Genomic DNA, 17,500 nt, shown 5'->3' with positions numbered 1-17,500 from the left:
CTGCCAGTGGTATCATCAGCATAGAGATGTGCCTTTCCTTCAGATACGCAGTCTGGAAAATCGTTCACATAAATCGAAAAAAAGTATAGTAGCATTTAATTATGCAAACTGCCCATGACCTTCTAAATAGCTTAGCATCAAGTTAGTTTATGGTCCACTAATACCACAAGCATGCATTTTATAGTATAAAATGTCATGGCTAACAGAGTCAAAAGACTTTCTAAAATCTATGAATAGAACTCCCAACTATTTTCCCTGCATCCATTGACTGTTTCCATGATTGCATCAAGTACATGTACAAAAGAAGAGATTCAGAGGATAGGCCTTTTCTGTATCCCCATTTGTTTTTATGTAACATTACTACTTAGGACAGCTTAGCCTGTGAATATAGATATGTTTAATGACTGCCGGAAATATGTCTGGGTTCAGAGATCAATGACAGCTGCTCTCTGAAAATGCAATGTGCATAAAGCAGAGATTTTGCTCGGCGAGGAAAATCGCCTGTGAATTTAGTTGCTCTTTGTTAGGGGCACACCTGGCGATTTTATATGCTGATCGCTGCGAATTTCCACTCTACTTTTGTTCCCAGGTGTCTTCTCTTTCACCTGTCCACTATTCGTCATTGTTGTCCGCCATTTTTGTGCAGTGATGTGATAAAGTCGTAAGGTCTTATTGGTTGAATCCTTTATCAATGCGCTTTGATGGTTGTAAAAATTATACGCCAGTCACAGAGGTCGGCAAAATAAATCGCCTAGTCAGACTGTCGCTGGCTTGAAAGTTAAAAGGTGAAGTGTTGATTTGTCATCTTGGCAAACACACGTTGGACATGTGACACTTTTCATTTCAAAGCAGCTCTTCTCGTTTAACGAAATTATGTAATATGTGTTGAACGTAATTACATAATTATGTCAAAACGAGAAAAATCTATCTACAGATATTTGACAGTTTCAGCTAGAAATTCAACCCCCAAAATGCAGGAAAGTGCTCGTCTGGAAACCTAAAAGTTCAATTTTTTTTAGAGGGAGCATGCCTCCAGACCCCCCTAGAGGCTTGGCCCTACGGGACTCGTACTAAGCCCGTTGGGCTGAGGCATCAGCTGCCTATTATTGCAATTTTGCTGTCTGTTTGAAAATCTACTGAGAACCCTGCACATCTATTTATGATGTTAATATTTCCTTAATCTACTTGTCTTGATGGAGGGAGGAGGTTGTTGACTTTATATGATGAGTTAGTTCATTTCTGTTGACACCCTTTTTGCTTTGTCATCACTGGCAAATAAAGTTGTTGAAAGTATAATTAACCAGAGTATTCTCCATTTGAGCTTTGAAGCAGAGTTTAGAAATTTAACTTCAGTGCACAGTTGAGGTGATTGGCAATTCAGAACTTGTACCTTATTCCAAGGTTTTCAATGGTAGTTTGCTTCAATCAACTGCTGTTTTTCTTTCAGGTGAAACATGGAATCCTTTGAAGCTAAGGTACCAGCTTAGAAATGTGCGAGAGCGACTGGCGAAAAATTTGGTGGAGAAGGGTGTTCTTACTACAGAGAAACAAAATTTTCTCCTGTTTGATATGACAACTCATCCCTTGGTTGATTCTGTGGCCAAATCAAGAGTCGTAAAGAAAGTACAAGATGCTGTTTTAACAAAGTGGGTTAACGATGCACACAGGATGGATAAAAGGGTTCTGTCTTTGATTTATCTTGCACATTCGTCTGATGTTCTTGAAAATGCATTTGCTCCACTTTCAGATGAGGATTATGAACTTGCAATGAAGAGAGTACGGGATCTTTTAGAACTTGAGCCCGAGGAACAGGCACAGAAACCAAGTGCTAACGAGGTCATGTGGTGTGTAATCTCTGCATTTATTAAATGAATATTTGCACTAGGTGTGGTCCAGTAAATAACTCAAGGATTCCCTACATCTTTGTCCTCTCACGGCAAATTTTCGATCAACATTCCTTTTTGTGTAATAGGTCTTAATATTGTAATTTAATGTTAAAAGTCTTAAGTAAAGAAAAATAGGTGAGGGCAGTTGTTTAAATAGGCAAAATATTTTTTGGCTTAAGATCATCACATCACCTTCTCAAGTTGTCAGAACGTTTTCTGGGCTGGGAAGGTTTTGAAGGGGAAGGAAAACTTGACATAAAGTGATTAGAGGGCTTCCTTTTCATTGCCAGTTGCGCAAATCTCTTTACCATGACACTCGGAATGCCAAGTTAAGCCAAAAGTTACTTAGTGACAGTTTTGTAGGGAGCACAAGGGTAAAGTGACTACTGTTCAAAGAAGACAGGAATCTTGACAGCTGTTGGCAAGAACGCAAGGGTACCTTTTTATGAATGGTGTTGCCTGTTATTACAATCACTGTTTCTTTCTCAGAATGTGGATAACTTGAGGCCAACATATTAATACCTAGAATGATCACTCAGTTATCTTAAGTAGTCAAGTGACCTGCCAGTGGGACCATTTATAAATGTATCCAGAGTGGTGATCATGATGAACTTGAAAAGGAAATGGTTGTTTACTTTCATAGTCAAATTGCACGTTTGTGCTGTCAAAAAAATTAAAGAAAACATGTAAACTTGGCGAAGGAAATCACTGAATCTCAAGTAAAATTCAGAAATGATGGATACAAGCAATGCACTAAACCGTCTCAAAATTAATCATGCCCTTAGGCAAGTCCAATTTGAGAAATTTCAAAACACAGTTCAGAGTATCTATTAAGTTTGAATTTTAAAAGAAGATTGTGCATTACAAGACATTCAACAAGATTTCTTCTTGGAAAGACTCTTGGCCCATTTTGAATTTGCAGGTCTTACCCGGTAGTTGTCTGTGCATGGTTGCTCTGAGACAGTAAAACGCAAAGTATCACGGGTTGAGGCTGCTTTGGGAGACAAAGGCTTAACTAAACATTGAAACTGTACTTGCCTTGTCCGATCCAAATTGAGTAAATTTGGTGATCTTAATGTAAGTAAGAAGTATAAACTGCATGGAAGAAGAGAACTCGTTTATGCATTTTGTATAGAATATCGTTTTTCAGGGGTTGAGGGTGTTATCCAGTATTGTCTAGCTTACTTTCTCAGTTGTGGTTTCTTGTCCCAGACATTCAGACAGAATACCTCTGTCTGAATGTCTTTGTGCACAGAATAACTTTTGCGTCTTCTTATGTATGTTCCTGCAATAAGTTGCAGTTCGATCTTAGCCAAATCATTTAAACCTTAACTAGTGGTAATCAGGTTTACACATGTTACCATGGCGGTTTTGGTCATTGTTTTCCATTGATTTGCACTAATTCAGCTTTGTGCAATGCCTGTAAACATAAGGGCTCATGATGTCCATATGCACATGACATCAAGCTAATCATCCTGAATGAAACTCTATTTTTATGCACATTATTGTCATTTGTTTTTGTGGATGGTCACAAAAATGAATAGGCTCAGTTGTAGTAGAAAGAATCTTTGTGGATAGACTGCCATGGATTCAGTAATTTTTACTGTGTCTATGGCCTAGCAGGTAACTCAATTAGAAATTTTGCATTAATTTAGAAAAAAATAATTGTTATACATAGACAGTTAACCGTTGTACGTAAACAAGTGGCATTAATAAAGCATACATGTTATAAGGTGTCCTGTGTAAAGGGGTGGGATGGATTAGGTTCGGTAATGATCTGGGGAAAAATTAATTCTTTGCATGTAAAAAGGAAGGGATTTTCTTTAAAAAGCAAAGAGTGGACCAATGTGATTCTTGAATTAGGGAATTTATACTGTTTATTAGTATTTCATCTTCAAGAAAATGAAATGAAAGTTAGATTATCACAGTTAGATAAGCAAGATCAGTAGCTGCAAGTGGTTTGAACCCACAACATGCAATAGGCCATTTGCAACAAACTGGTCACATGACTGATAATTGGTGAACTTAAAGCTCAGACTTCATAAATTCCAGAATACAAATTTTCAGAGAAATACCACTTAAGGACGGTGCCTACTAATTCGCAGGTATTTATGCACGGTTTACTGAATATGTGGGAAAAGCAGATCACCACTAGTGTTTTTAAAATCCAAAAATAAAATTGGGCGTAACCACGCATTTTTCGAAGATAATTAATCAACAATATTTGTAAAAAGGTGTAAAATACAAAGCAATGTATGGCGTTCTTTTCCAAATTGAAGTTCAATTATCTCTGAAAAATGCGTGGTTACCCCAATTTTCTTTTTGGATACCAAGATCACTTGCTAAGTTCTGCTCTCTCCACATAGTTTTGAACCACGCAAAAATATCCCTGTATTAATAAGCACCAGCAATAGGAAATCCGAGTATCTCGAGTTGCGCAGAACGTATGCGCAATAACAATAGTAGGCACCTTCCCTAAGGTAAAGACTGTATGATCATTTAAATACTTGAATTTTATGAACAAAAACCCTTTGCCCTCCAGTGTAATTTTTCATAAGTACGTGCCACAAACGGAGCTCAGATTCCTATTTTTACCATGGGTCAAATAAGCGAGAATAAATGTGCAAGGGTGGAAATTTTCAGACTTTATATTGAAGGAAGAAATTTGAATGAGGTCTGAAAACTTAGAAAAATACAAGGACTTGTATGCAAACCATTGAAGCGTGACTGGGTTGCAAAGCGTCCTTTTCCCATACAAATCCTTATAATTTCTTTCAACTGTAACAACACCAGGTTAAACGATATACTTATGAAAATTGGCAGGGTAGCATATTTTGAGCTGCTCTTTTTATTTCTGGAAAAATAATTTCATTAAACCAGCAGAATCATCGTGTTCATGAAAGAAAGGTCATGTAACAAATTGTTGCTGCTCTGCCAACTGAGCTATTGTGCCATGTCCATTAATAATACCCTTTGACGTCCAAATCCGCCTAAACCGGCCAGACTTAGTATTTTACTCAGTCTAACACCAGACGATTTTACTCCTCAGGGGTTCCCCAGGGTGAGTAAAATCGTCTGGTGTTAAGACAGAGTAAAATACTGGCTGGTTTAGGCCGGTTTAGGCATACTAATCTCATTCAACTCTTTGGGGGTATGTTGATAAACTTGCAATTAACCCTTGGCGCCTAAACTGGCCTGGGAATCCCCAGGAGTCAAAGGGTTAACTGAGTATGAAATTTCAAGAACAACACACTTTCACTTGGAACACTGCTTTGAATTGAAGCTCAGGTGAGCCACAGAATACCTCATTTGGATTTTCCCACTTCATGAAATTCTCTCATTTCTGGAGAGAAAGCTTTGGCAATCATTGATGGTCTTTGATAGCCGAGAATGTGGTGCCCCGCTGAAAATGAGCAATGTCAGAATTAAAATGATTTTTGTCTTATTTTTATTCACAAACCTGTAATAATAATAACAAAATTTCAGCCAATGTTTCTGTTCAGCCTGTATATTTCAACAGTTGACTATCAGTACTTTTCAGTGTGTTGTAATTAAATAGTTATATCCTTTTTTTCACTTATTTGACAGTCAAGTATGGTATAATAATATTTTTAAAAATATGCATGTATATTACACCTTTTGAATTAAAAACTTGTGTTTTTGACAATTTTTCAAATTCTTACACTTACAAATGTTTTGATCAACTACACTAAAAACTGAACCAAAGATATTTAAACCAAGTAAAACTTTTTACTCCTCAAGAGCAAAGACATTGGAATGAATTGACCTTTAGCTTGTACATTTCGTTTTCCCATTTCAGACCACGTGATGTTACTTTAGGGAAAAGATTCTTTCAAATGTTGTCTTATGCACGTGTATATCTAAGCATAACTTATGAAAATTCCCTTGAGAACATCACATGGTCTGAAATAGGAAAACAAAACGTACAAGCTGAAGAGATCAATATTATTATTAGGGAACAACCCCCAAAACGCTTAAATGCCATATGTTCAAGCTTCTAGCTACCTCTAAATTAAATCCTACATATTCAAATAATCATCTTGGCAAATCGCTCACTAACAATATTAATAATAATGTGTAATTTGCAAATCACATAGTCTACGGGACTAAAATTATCTGTAAAAACTAATTTTCATTCTCGCCATAAATAATTATTTACAATTCTTACAGTGGCAAAATTCACTATGCATGGTATATTTAAAACACTTCCTATTCTAGTCAAGTGTAAGTCATTGTGTTGCATGAAATGCTGGTATTTTTAAAGGCTAAATAGAATCCTAATGCTTCATTCTTATGAGCCATGCTTTTACACTGGAGGTCCATACGACCTGTTCTGACTTGATGAACACAACAATATTGTAAGTTGTTGGCTCAATAACAATACAAAATTTTTTAACTCGTATGATACCCTTGCTCCTTGTCCTCCCTAAATTAAGGATTTTGCACAACAAGTTTGGTCACTTTTTAGGAAGACCTCAGAGCTCTCACATTTTCTTATCACATTGGAGTAGTGGTATTTCCCATATTGCAAACGGTCATGTTATCTTTTATATGAAAATGAGTCCATATCCTGATCTCCTCAAGAACTAAAGCTCATCCACACTAGTTACATAAGCCAACCACTGTTCCAATGTCATTGCTACTGTCGCCTTATTTTCATCACCACAGGTCCATATGGTAGTCTTCTAATGAGCTCAAGCGCATCCACACTTGTCATATATGCAACCCTCTGTCCATTCACCTCCAGAATCTCATCTCCTGGTTTCAGTTTACCGCTTCTTCCAGCCACGCTGTCTTTGAACACGTACCTGACATGAATTGGGGCATCACCGTACAGTGAGTCCTGACCACCCCCCAAAGAGAAACCCAGGCCAGAGGCCCCCTTTTCAAGAGTAACCTCACTCACAGTGGGTCCGTGAGGTACCTTTTGAAGCCTTCCTTTCAAAGTCTTGGAACCAGTATTGGAAAACAATCTCTTCTTTAGTCGATCATAAGTGGAATTTTCACTGTTTTGTTTCACAAGATCTAAGGGAATTCTTTCAAGAGTAGGTGGTGGGCTGCTCTTTGAACAAACTAAATTCTTTTTCCTGTTTATTTCTTCTCTCGTTGGCCAGGCTTCCGAGTCTGAAAAAACTTCTCTGTCATCTCCATATGACTTGTCCATTAGATTACCTCGTAATGGCCGTGACAAGACAAGTGTGACTCGTTCTGGGGTGTTTTTTAGGAGAGTCAAAGCTTGCATATTTGTTAGTCCTTTGAAAGACTTGCCATTCACTGACAACAAGATGTCACCTTTCTTTACCAGTCCATTCTGGGCTGTGACGCTGCTTGAGAGGATCTGACGAACCTGAGTTAAAAAATCGCGAAATTCAAGAGAAAATAGATGTTTGTGCTTTGTCTGTACCATCATAAACTTAAAAAAGGAAAAAGACGAAAAATAATTATTTTTTTCTGTAGGTTATTTTAATTGTGAATATTACACAAACTATCAAACGCCCTGTAAGTTCTCTGTTTGCAGAATGGGCGGGATGGTAATTACTTGCTAGATGTTTTGGTGTGTAGTATCGTTTTTCACTTTTTCTTTTACTTTAATAGGACATTTGCATGATGACGCCATTAGACTACAAGTACCAGAATCCTTCAGGTTTTGCTTGTCTCATGCTAATTAGAGCTATTGTTATTTTTACCCCGCTTGGAATATAAAATTTAAATAAGAAAAGAAAAACAAACTGAATTCTGGTAGTTGTAGTCAAATGAAGCTATCATGAAAGTTGCATATTCACCCTACGAGCATGTCAAAATACAGCAATGCTGAAAAAATACCCTGGGGTACTACATGCCTAAACATCCAATGAGATAATTATTGTTTGCCTTCAATGAAACGCACAACAAAACAATCATAACTTGACAGTTGGAAAATGACCCTCGTTTTCTGGATTAAAGAAACAAGGGTGAAAGTCGATAATGAACGAGGGTTAATTATATGAAAGTGACCAGTCACTTTCTGCTCATCAGGGTTGCATACTAAAAAATTGAATAAGGATGATAATACAACCCAAGTCACATTAAAGAAATGTATATATTTGACGTGCGGGCTTTAGACGAAAGAGAGAAATGATCCTCACACTTGCGTGGACAATCTAAGCAATAATTATTTTATAGTCTCTTTTAAACACCTGAAAAATTCAGGTGGCTCCCACGACCCCTGCGATTCCCATGCAACGCTCTACCAGTTGGAGTCACCTGAATTTGTCAGGCATCTTAAGGATATTTGCCCCTGCAGGGTCTTGGCCCAGAGGTCAAAACCTCAGGAGGCAACCTAGAAGTCCCAGCATAAAGTGGGGGAAATGTATAAATCGGTAGATACATGTATTGTAGGGGGAATCAATCTCGATTTGCACGACTGGCGCGCAAGGGGGTATCAGTATTGCTTAAATTGGTGTGCAAGTGGCATTGTTATTGTTCTACACAACAGAGGTGCTTTAGGAGTAGAAACTCGCAATGCTGTCCAGGTTAGCAATTGAAAAATCCAACATTGAAGCAGATCTGATCCAAATTGAGTTGCCCAGCTCAGAAATTGACTTTGTCCAGACACAAATCAGAAAGAGGGGTGATGATTTTTCAGATGCAAATGATAATCGGAAACAGGTGCGACATGTTCAGCATATAATGTAAACGTATCTCAACTGCCTTTCATACTATCTTAGGCAGGGGCAGACGTACTGAAAAGGATTACGAGTATTGCTTAAATAGCATGAAATTAATGCTTAATTGCCCTTGTGCCAATGCACAGTCCCTCATTTTTCTATTCAATCTTCAGGATATCTTAGTTTCCAATAGGAAAGGTTCCTGAGTAGATTGACAAATTTACCCAGTGTGTCAGAAGTTAAGACTTATGATATTCCATAGCTTAGGAAAGAAGGGCACCTGATGACCTACTAAAAATAGAGTTTACAAATAGAAAATAGAGTTTACAAAATAACACATTACATGTGGTACCTACCACAATTTCATCAGAAGGTGTATCTACTCCCCCACTCACACTCAGGCCCAGACCAGCACGCCCATTTTTCAACAGCTCTACAGTAAACACTTTACTTGTCTGATCACTAACAGCCCAGCTCACACTCTTCCTTCTTGGCCTGGGCTCATCTTCCTCAGTGACATCACTCTCTTCCCCTGGGATTCCATCGATGATTGTGACTGGCACGTCATCCGGTTGTAGATTGAGTGTTGGACTCTCAGGCTGGAGATATGCTGGGAAACATTCATCACCTTCTTCTGATGAACCAAGGAAAGATGTCATCGGAGAGGGGAGTTCCTCATTAACTGGAGTTCGAAATGAAGATAAGTTGATACAAGACTTTGGCCGAGGGGGTCTCTCAGTTGGTGGACTAAAGGAAAGTTCCTCTGAAGTCCTAGAAATTGTGCTTGATTCACGTGCTCGATTAATTATTGGTTCCTCAAACTGTCCATTGAGACTTCCGTCAGAGTCAACATCAAGATCATTTGCCATATCATCTTTTTTTCTCGCCACAGTGAGCTTCACTAGTGGTGGAGTGTTCTTGAGGATGTCTAATGCTTCGCCGTGTGTTACACCAACCAGACAGTTGTCATTGACTTGTAGTAATTGATCTCCAGCTCTAAGATGCTTGCAATTGGCAGCTGGGGAATTGGGTTGAATTCCTTTAATATAAAGCATGCCAAGATGGGTGTCCAAGCCTCCAACAACCATCAGCCCAATTGACTGTTGTTCTTTTAGGAGCTGTATGGGAGCCAAAAGACTTCACATTAGCAAGCAACATAATGGACCTAAATGAAACCTCTGTTGGCCCAGCCCCACTGACAGCTTCACTTCATCTTTTTTACAAGAGTTGAAATGATACCACGGCAGGGGATTCCTTTTAACAAAATGAATAATTAGTTGTCAAGTGTCAATGCATTTTCAATTCCTTCTTAACTCACCTGCACTTCAATAACACCTTCATCAACATCTGGCTCTTGGTTGCGGCTTTTGATCAGGTCCTGTAGGTTCCCGCTGTGCCAATAGTCCAAGGTGTCAGATCTCTCTTTGGATTCCTCCGTCTTGGGAAACAAGTGAGGTAGTGAAGATGATCGCCTTCTGATTGGCTGCGGAGGACGTTTTAAGTTGACAGATGGCAGCAATCTCTTCTTCTCTTTACTCAGAAGGGGTTGCTTGGTTTCATTGTCTCCAGCTGAAAAACTTGCACTTCTTGTGAATCTGGCCCCAGGGAGTGACAACTCATGGTCATCAAGGGTTGAGCCACATGTATCATCCCACTCTGAAGAAACATCTGAGAAATCGTCATCATCTCCATGAGATGTGTTCACTGGCACAATGTCACATTTGAGCATTGATGCTGCTGTATCCACTGAATGATGATTGTTATCAGCATCATTGGTTTTCATTTCTGAAACCTCTGATTTGTGTTCTACAATAATTTCTTTGTTGACATCATCTTCACAGTGGTCATAGTCTTGGGCATCTTGTCTTAAAAATGAAATTCTGTGGTTAGTACTGTGAACATCATGAATGCCAAAAGCACCGTCATCTCCTTTGGTGTTGTTGTGAACATCAACACCTGAATGAATCTGAGGCAAAGGTTTTATCTTCTTTGACTTCCCATTTGGCACCTCTTGCTCTGTTTGACTCTCCAAGCGCACATCTTCAATAAGTTTGTTTGTTTGCATTGTTTTAGTAGCAAAAGAAAGTGTAGGCATGGATGATAAATGAGGTTGGCTTGGCATGCTGGACAGATCTTCTTGTTGAAAATCATCATTAGCTTTCCTTAACAGCCAAGGTGGAGGAGGCTCGGGTTTAAAGCTTGGAGGACCAGGCGAATTTTTAGCATATCTTGTTTCATTACCGTTCAAAACATGCTGTGCTTGAGATCCTTTTGCAGCCAAGGGTGGTGGCTTAGGTTTAAACCTTGGAGGTCCTGGCGAGCTTGGGCATGTCAGTTCCACATGACGTTTCTCTATTTTGTCATGATTCTTATTTGACTGCAGTGCTAGTGGTGGTGGTTCTGGTTTAAATGGAGGTGGACCTGGAGATGGCAGATCTTCGTCCACACTATCGCCTTGTCTGTTAAGCATTTCTTGTATTCTCTCATCATGTGAGGAAGTTCTGTTGAACTTAAATTTAAGTTCATCCACAGTTAGTTGATGCTGCATTCTATTTGGTACACCACTTGATATCAGATGCTGAGGTTTCTTTGCCACAGGTGGATTGGAGGCCAATTTCTTTTCTTCATCACTCACATCCCTCAAGGATGTAGGGGGTTTTGGAAGTGGTTTATCTGTCTTAAACACATCTGTACTAAAGAGGGCATCTCCTGTCACGAGATCTTCTGTTGTGGAAGTATATGTTCCTTTTCTTTCAATATCACAAACTGTGTTTACATCTTCAGCCAATTGAGCATATTTATCAATACCTTTGTTAGGGTCTGTTTCACCTAGCTCTCTTGAAACTTCATCATATAGGTGTGATTCAACATTTACTACATCTTTTTCTTCCATTGGAGATGTGGTATCTTCACTTATTGAACTGGATTTTTTGTGTCCTTTCACAGCACGTCTTTCTCCATGACTGTTTAACTCAGCAGAAGAATGCATTGTTTCTGGATGTGCTGGATTTTTTGGTGTTACTTCCACAGCCATGTAATACTCACTTCTGCTTTTATTAACTTCACTATCATGGAAGCCATCTTGTTCTTGACTCAATGAAACCTTCCTTGCATAGGATAGAGGAGGAGATGGGCTGGACCTTCTACCTCTTGAGAACAGTCCCCTGGGTGGTGAGACTGATCGACTCCTGTCTGTTTTAAGATTCTTCTCATCTTGCTTGTTTGTCTTGTCTCGACTCTTGCTTCTACTACGAAATCCAAACAGTCTCCTAGTCCATGATCGTGATCGCTCCCGACCATAAGAATCCACATCAAGAGATACCTCTGGTGACTCAAGATAGTTTGAATCTGATTGGTTTTGTTTGCTCTTGTTGCTTTTTGAAAACACCTTTTTCTTGTCCTTAGCTGGTGAAGATGGCTTTTCCTTCTGGTCCTTGTATTGTTGTCGATGCAACGGTAGTGAAGAACTCTTGGACTTGATGTCTATCTTAGATGGCAGCACCTCGATGCCTAAACCAGTGGAACGTGACTTCCTTGAAATGCTGCTTGAATTGTTGTTTATCTGACGCTGTATAGGAATTGGAGGAGCTGGCCTTCTCTCCCGGACTTCATTTCCATTGTGACTTCTGGCATCTCCGCTTTCTTGCTTTGATAAATGGCTTGGAAAATCCTTTGGTATGACTTCACTATACACAGAATCACTTTGATTTGTTCCTGAATCTTTGCCTACTTCAGTCACATCAGCCAGGGGATGGGAATCAACAGATGGCAAATCAGATTGAGCTTCTGTGTCTGGCAATTCTTCTTGTGATTCTGAAGGATCTTTAAAGTGCTCAACAGGATCATTTGTTTGGTGATTCACAAAGTGAATGCTCTCAGTTTTGGTGGCAGTGTCATTCTGTATATCTGTAGGAAATGCTGCTACATGTTTTGAATTGAGTGTGCTGCCTCCTTCGCTGCTTTGCTCGTTTCCTGATTTTGAGGAATCCTCTAAGCCAAGTATTTGACCCAATAACGCAAGCTCTGCTTTAGCTGATCCAGACTCTGACGATAGATCCATTTCTGGTGGAAGAGGTGGTGGTGACATTGCATCAGAAGAATCTGTGACAACAATTTCCTTTTCCAGTGAAGTAGGCTGTTGAGCTGACTCATCATCTAAGGAATTTGCCTCTGGCAAAAAGGAAACAGCCACAGTTTGGCTTGGTGGTTCCAAAATAACTTCCTTATCCTTGTGCATGATGTTTTCACGGAATGATCTTTTCTTTCTTGGGCTCTGTGCAGAGGGGAAAGTTTCCTGGGTAGATGATACAACATCTCTTTGCTCACTTGATGCATGCGATGTATACTGCTCCACTCTAGAGGGTTGATAACCATCAACCATATTTTCTAAGCTTTCAACAAAGAGAGGTGACATCTTTGGAGGAGGAGGAGCTGGTGGTAGGCTTTCCATGTCATCTTCCGGGGACTCTACACGAGCCACTGGGCACGAGTGATCATCCAATCCTGTATTATCTGAGAGAGGATTGATCTCACAAGAGGAATTACTTTGATCAGAACTTTTTTGGCCTTTCTTTGATCTAATTCGTAGTGGGAGTATCCTTTTTTTGGAGCTCTTGTGTTCTCGTTGTGTCATTGGTGGAAGTGGGCCACTGATATAAGGTATTTCCTGGTGTTCCTGCAAGTGAGACGTTTTTGTATCTGAAGACCTCACAGACCAAGTTGATGTGTTGATGGAAGATCGCGGTGGCGGTGGCGCAGGTGGCAGACTGTCATCATCTGGCACATCAACATGTTCGTTATCAAATGAATCAACTAATCCTGATGCTGACATCTCTTTAAAATGAGAAGGGGAAGATGACATTGGGCCTGATCCTGGTTCCCCTATGGTATTTGAGAACCGAAACTTAGATGAATTAATAAGTGATTTCTCTTTATGCGTGGGAGACGGCAGGGCCACTGATGATCTTGATGAATTTGCATCGAAACCCTGCTTCCTAACTGCATGCTGATTTACTTTTGGAGTCAATGGTGGATGAGACAAACTTGGTACACTTTCATGATCATCACCAAAAAGGCTTGGTGGTTTGATTGGGACAGCTTTACTTCCGTTCCATGAAGATGTATCTTCACCAAATGAATCCAATGTAGGTTTTGGTGGAGAAACAGAAGACAAACTTTCAGTGTCATCTCCAAATAAACTGGGTGGTTTAATTGGTGACTGCTGCTGCGCTTTTTCAGATGGCTCTGAAGGCAATTGGTTGAGATTAGCAGATACATCTTCTAATAAGCCAGGCCTTTGTTCCACAACCAAACTGGAGAAATCACCAGTTGATGAATCCAGGGTGGCTGGACTTGACGTATCAGAGCTGGTTTTTTCTTCGTCCTTGTAAGAATCGGAACCAATCAATATTAAGCTGTCCTCTAGGTTGTTGACAGAATTATCAAATATTGATGGTGGGTCCAAAGGGGTTTCTTCAATGTCCTCAACATCCAATTCATCTATACGGTCTTCCCAACTTTCCAGTTGCTCCTGCTTAGGAGGTACTGGAGGAGGATGGATTGGTAGTGGAAGATCATCAAAACTTGCATCTTCTAATTTATTGGTTTCCAACACTGTTTCATTATCCCGTGCCACAGGTCCGACCACTGGAAAGATTTTCTGAGGTCGAATAAATCGTGTTCCCTCTTGTAATCCCTTTGATGTCACCAATTTTATCCTGGACTTGTCAGGACTTTCTTCAGAAATCAACTCCTCTGGCATGTCAATTTGTGTTTCAAGCAAGACACTCTTGGGCACACAAGTTTGCCCCAATTTGCTCTTTGAAAAAGACAAATGACTAGGTTTGCTATCTTCTTTTAAATCCAACATAGGTTGCACAGAGTTTGGGATTTCTATGCCCTCATCAGCGAAACATTGCTTCAATTGCAATTGCTTTGGTCCAGCCTGGGCTACAATCTTCACATTTCCCTTTGGACAGTTTTTTATCATTTCCTGAACAACACTGAGGGCAACACCATCCAGTTGGACATCACCAATGGACAAAAGAATATCTCCAACTCTAAAAAGACAAATTAAAGGACAGAGAAAGCTGAATGCTTGGTATAACTACATAGACCAACTTTGGCATTGACATCAAAAGATAAGCACAATTCTGAGGGTCTGTGGAATAGAACTAAGGATTAATATTAATTTTTTCTATGTTGAGTTTATTCCTTGGAGGCTTGACTCGAAAATGTTCTTGTTGAACCCATTGACTTCTAGGAGTGAGACTTATTACCCACACCTTACCAAGCCTTGAAACTTATTGAAAAGCATTTGGGTAAGAATAGCCATAGAAGACCACAAACCATTCGAAAGGATGCCATGGGGTCGAAAATCCAGATCGACTGAACAAGTTCTCTGTTTTGAAGAAAATAATGGAAAGGAAAACTGAAGGGTTTGATTTAGGAAATGCTATTTATTCACCAAAGGAAACTGAATTTGAACACTCAATCAGACTCCATTTGTGTGAAAGTGTTCACATAAAACAGTCCATGTGCACGCTGATTCCTTGGCTGACTCACTTAATTTTAATTTTGATTCCAAAAACTGTTATTTTAATGACTTGAAAATGAAGTCAAGATGACTTTGAAACATTCACTTCTATCGCTAATTAATCTTTGTTCACTGTTGCCAAATGCTTTCCAAAATATTCTCTTTTTTTGAATTTGAAACTTGAATTTGAAAATGTCCCATATCGATAACTTTATTTTTTCGCAACTTAACCTCACTTTGCTTACCTGATATTTCCATCTTTTGCAACCATTCCAAATGAGGATACTTCAGTTACAATGACTTTTCCTTCATCTGAAACATCCACTTTCAAGCCCAAGCTTCTGAATTTCTTCTGGTAAGTTATGACAAATGGTACATTCTCAACTCTTCTTCCTTCCACTGGTTTTATTTCTATATCACTTTCTCCAGAACAGAGTGGTGTAACTAAGCTCCTTGTATGATCATCCAAATTCTTCACATCAGATAACTTATCATTATGCTTTAAGAGCTTGTTTTTTGTCTCCTCTGATGGCAAATCTTCACCTCCCACCATACCCAGTTGGCGGCTAAATGTAGTTCTGTTGGTGGCCAGACTCGACTCAATCTGAGGGGGTGAAGTTGGTGACTGCACATTACGTGGTTCAAAAGACAATTGATTGTCTTTGGTAGAGATTGGTGAATCATCAGATTTTGGTGAAGTCCTTATATTATTGTCATCCAAGGAACCAGCTTGACTGAATGTGGAAGAGGTCCTGCATAAAATCTCATTGACACTGGGAAACTCATAACTGCTGTTCTTGTCAATGTCTCCAGGCTTACAGGCATCTTGTTTGATAATGTCTTTCATTCTGGGACTAAGCTCAGGAGGAGGTGAAACAACTGGAAATGACGAGATGGTAAAATCCTCTTCATTACCTGATGTTACTTCTGACAGGACAGGTGAAGGAATGGGAGACAATGATGGAACAGAAGAAACAGTGAAATCATCAACAAAGAAGTCTCCTACATCCAACAGAGGTGGCGGCGGAGGTGAGCAAGGCAAGTCTGGAGGTTTGTCTGGTAAAATTTCCACATCATTATTGTTTGGAAAAATTGCATCCACCTTCTTTGGTTTTCCAGGTTCAATGTCTTTTTGAGAGTCTAAAATAGCTGAAGGACTGAAAATACTTGGTGTTTGTCTTGTAGTTTCCATTCTCAATGACTGGGGAATTAGCATCGGTGAACTGCCAAGTTGAGAATTTTGAATGGATTTGGATTCTGTGGAAGCATTAGATATTTCAGAAGGTAGAAAGGATGTAACATTTTGAAATTCAGTAACAACACTCATGACTGGCATCTCTGCAGCGGGTTGAATTGATGAATCAGTCTCAATCTCAAAGGCACTAGATGCATTGTTTCTTAAAGTTTCCAAACCTTCTCTTAATATTACAAAGGTAACTTGTTCCCTTGGTTTCTTTAGCAACTGCAATGCCATAGAATGCGTAACACCTTTTAAAGAAACACCATTCACCGACACTAGTCTGTCACCAATGTGAAGTTGCCCATCTTGAGCACATACCATACCAGACAATAATCTGCGAATCTGAAAAACAAGGCAATAAAATTCTCAGGATTCGTGAGAGAGATCCATGTTAAACAGTGGACTCTACATCTACCGGTACAACTACATGTCCCAACACTCAGCAAAGTCCTGTTGACTTGTGGCTGTTTTTGCTTAGGTGGCCTTATACACCACAAGCCTTTTTAGAGACATTACGCCAAGCCGGCCACTTCTGCTGGAGAGAACATACTCACAGGAGTCAGCCACAACACCAGGAACTTAATCCCCTGGTGTGAGCAATAAATTCAGACTATTACTCCTTTGTAACTCAAATGAAATTAAAAAACAGACTTGACACCAATAAAAATAAAGATTGCGCATTTCTGTAGCCTTCAAATGCCTCCCAAAAGAGTGGAATCCTTTTACCATCCAGGATCATTACACATATTTTGTGGCTTCCTTAGACTCTGATGCCATCTCACTCTTACTTAATTAAGACTTATAAAACATCATGCCAATTTCAAAGTTTTCATGCACTGGCAATGCAAATTTCAATCTAGACTTCACTCAGCGATCACATTACCTGAAAGTATCCTTTAAGTTTTCCATAACTTGGGACCAATGAGATGCCCAGGGTGGAGTTAAGCGACTTCTTGATACTTATAGTCATTTTCCTGTATCCAGTTGGTACGATCAAGTTGTCTCCCAATTCATCCTTTATTTCTGAATCAACTGATCTATTGATGATTGGGTTCTCCTTAGCACTCACACTTTCAGTAAGTGGTTTCTTTAAAGATTCTGATGAGCTATGGACCCCATTAGAAGCATTTCTATCTTTCTTAACTTCTTCATCAACTTTATGTCCATTCTG

The 17,500-nt window shown here is 39.4% G+C and overlaps 2 protein-coding genes across 2 annotated transcripts in view; one reads left to right on the top strand and one right to left on the bottom strand.

Annotated features, from left to right (window-relative positions):
- Positions 1 to 3,615, top strand: part of LOC138038476 (Golgi phosphoprotein 3-like) — a 7,467-nt gene extending 3,852 nt beyond the window's left edge. Inside the window, exon 3 of the mRNA XM_068884352.1 lies at positions 1,448 to 3,615. Coding sequence (XP_068740453.1) covers positions 1,448 to 1,872 — 425 coding nt within the window. The 3' untranslated portion in view covers positions 1,873 to 3,615. The remainder of the gene's footprint in view (positions 1 to 1,447) is intronic.
- Positions 3,616 to 5,320: 1,705 nt separating this feature from the next.
- The window catches only part of LOC138038472 (uncharacterized), a 30,504-nt gene continuing 18,324 nt past the window's right edge, over positions 5,321 to 17,500 (bottom strand). The window contains exons 14-18 of the mRNA XM_068884344.1: positions 17,213 to 17,500; positions 15,335 to 16,671; positions 9,873 to 14,613; positions 8,911 to 9,672; positions 5,321 to 7,254 (exon numbers count right to left, since the gene is read on the bottom strand). The exon at positions 17,213 to 17,500 is cut by the window's right edge and continues 380 nt beyond it. Coding sequence (XP_068740445.1) covers positions 6,547 to 7,254; positions 8,911 to 9,672; positions 9,873 to 14,613; positions 15,335 to 16,671; positions 17,213 to 17,500 — 7,836 coding nt within the window. The 3' untranslated portion in view covers positions 5,321 to 6,546. The remainder of the gene's footprint in view (positions 7,255 to 8,910; positions 9,673 to 9,872; positions 14,614 to 15,334; positions 16,672 to 17,212) is intronic.

This window comes from Montipora capricornis, chromosome 2 (assembly GCF_036669925.1).
Source record: "Montipora capricornis isolate CH-2021 chromosome 2, ASM3666992v2, whole genome shotgun sequence".
In the NCBI taxonomy this organism is placed as follows: Eukaryota; Metazoa; Cnidaria; class Anthozoa; order Scleractinia; family Acroporidae; genus Montipora; species Montipora capricornis.
Note: the sequence above shows the minus strand (reverse complement) of the source record. Positions and strands in the feature narration are given on the sequence as shown.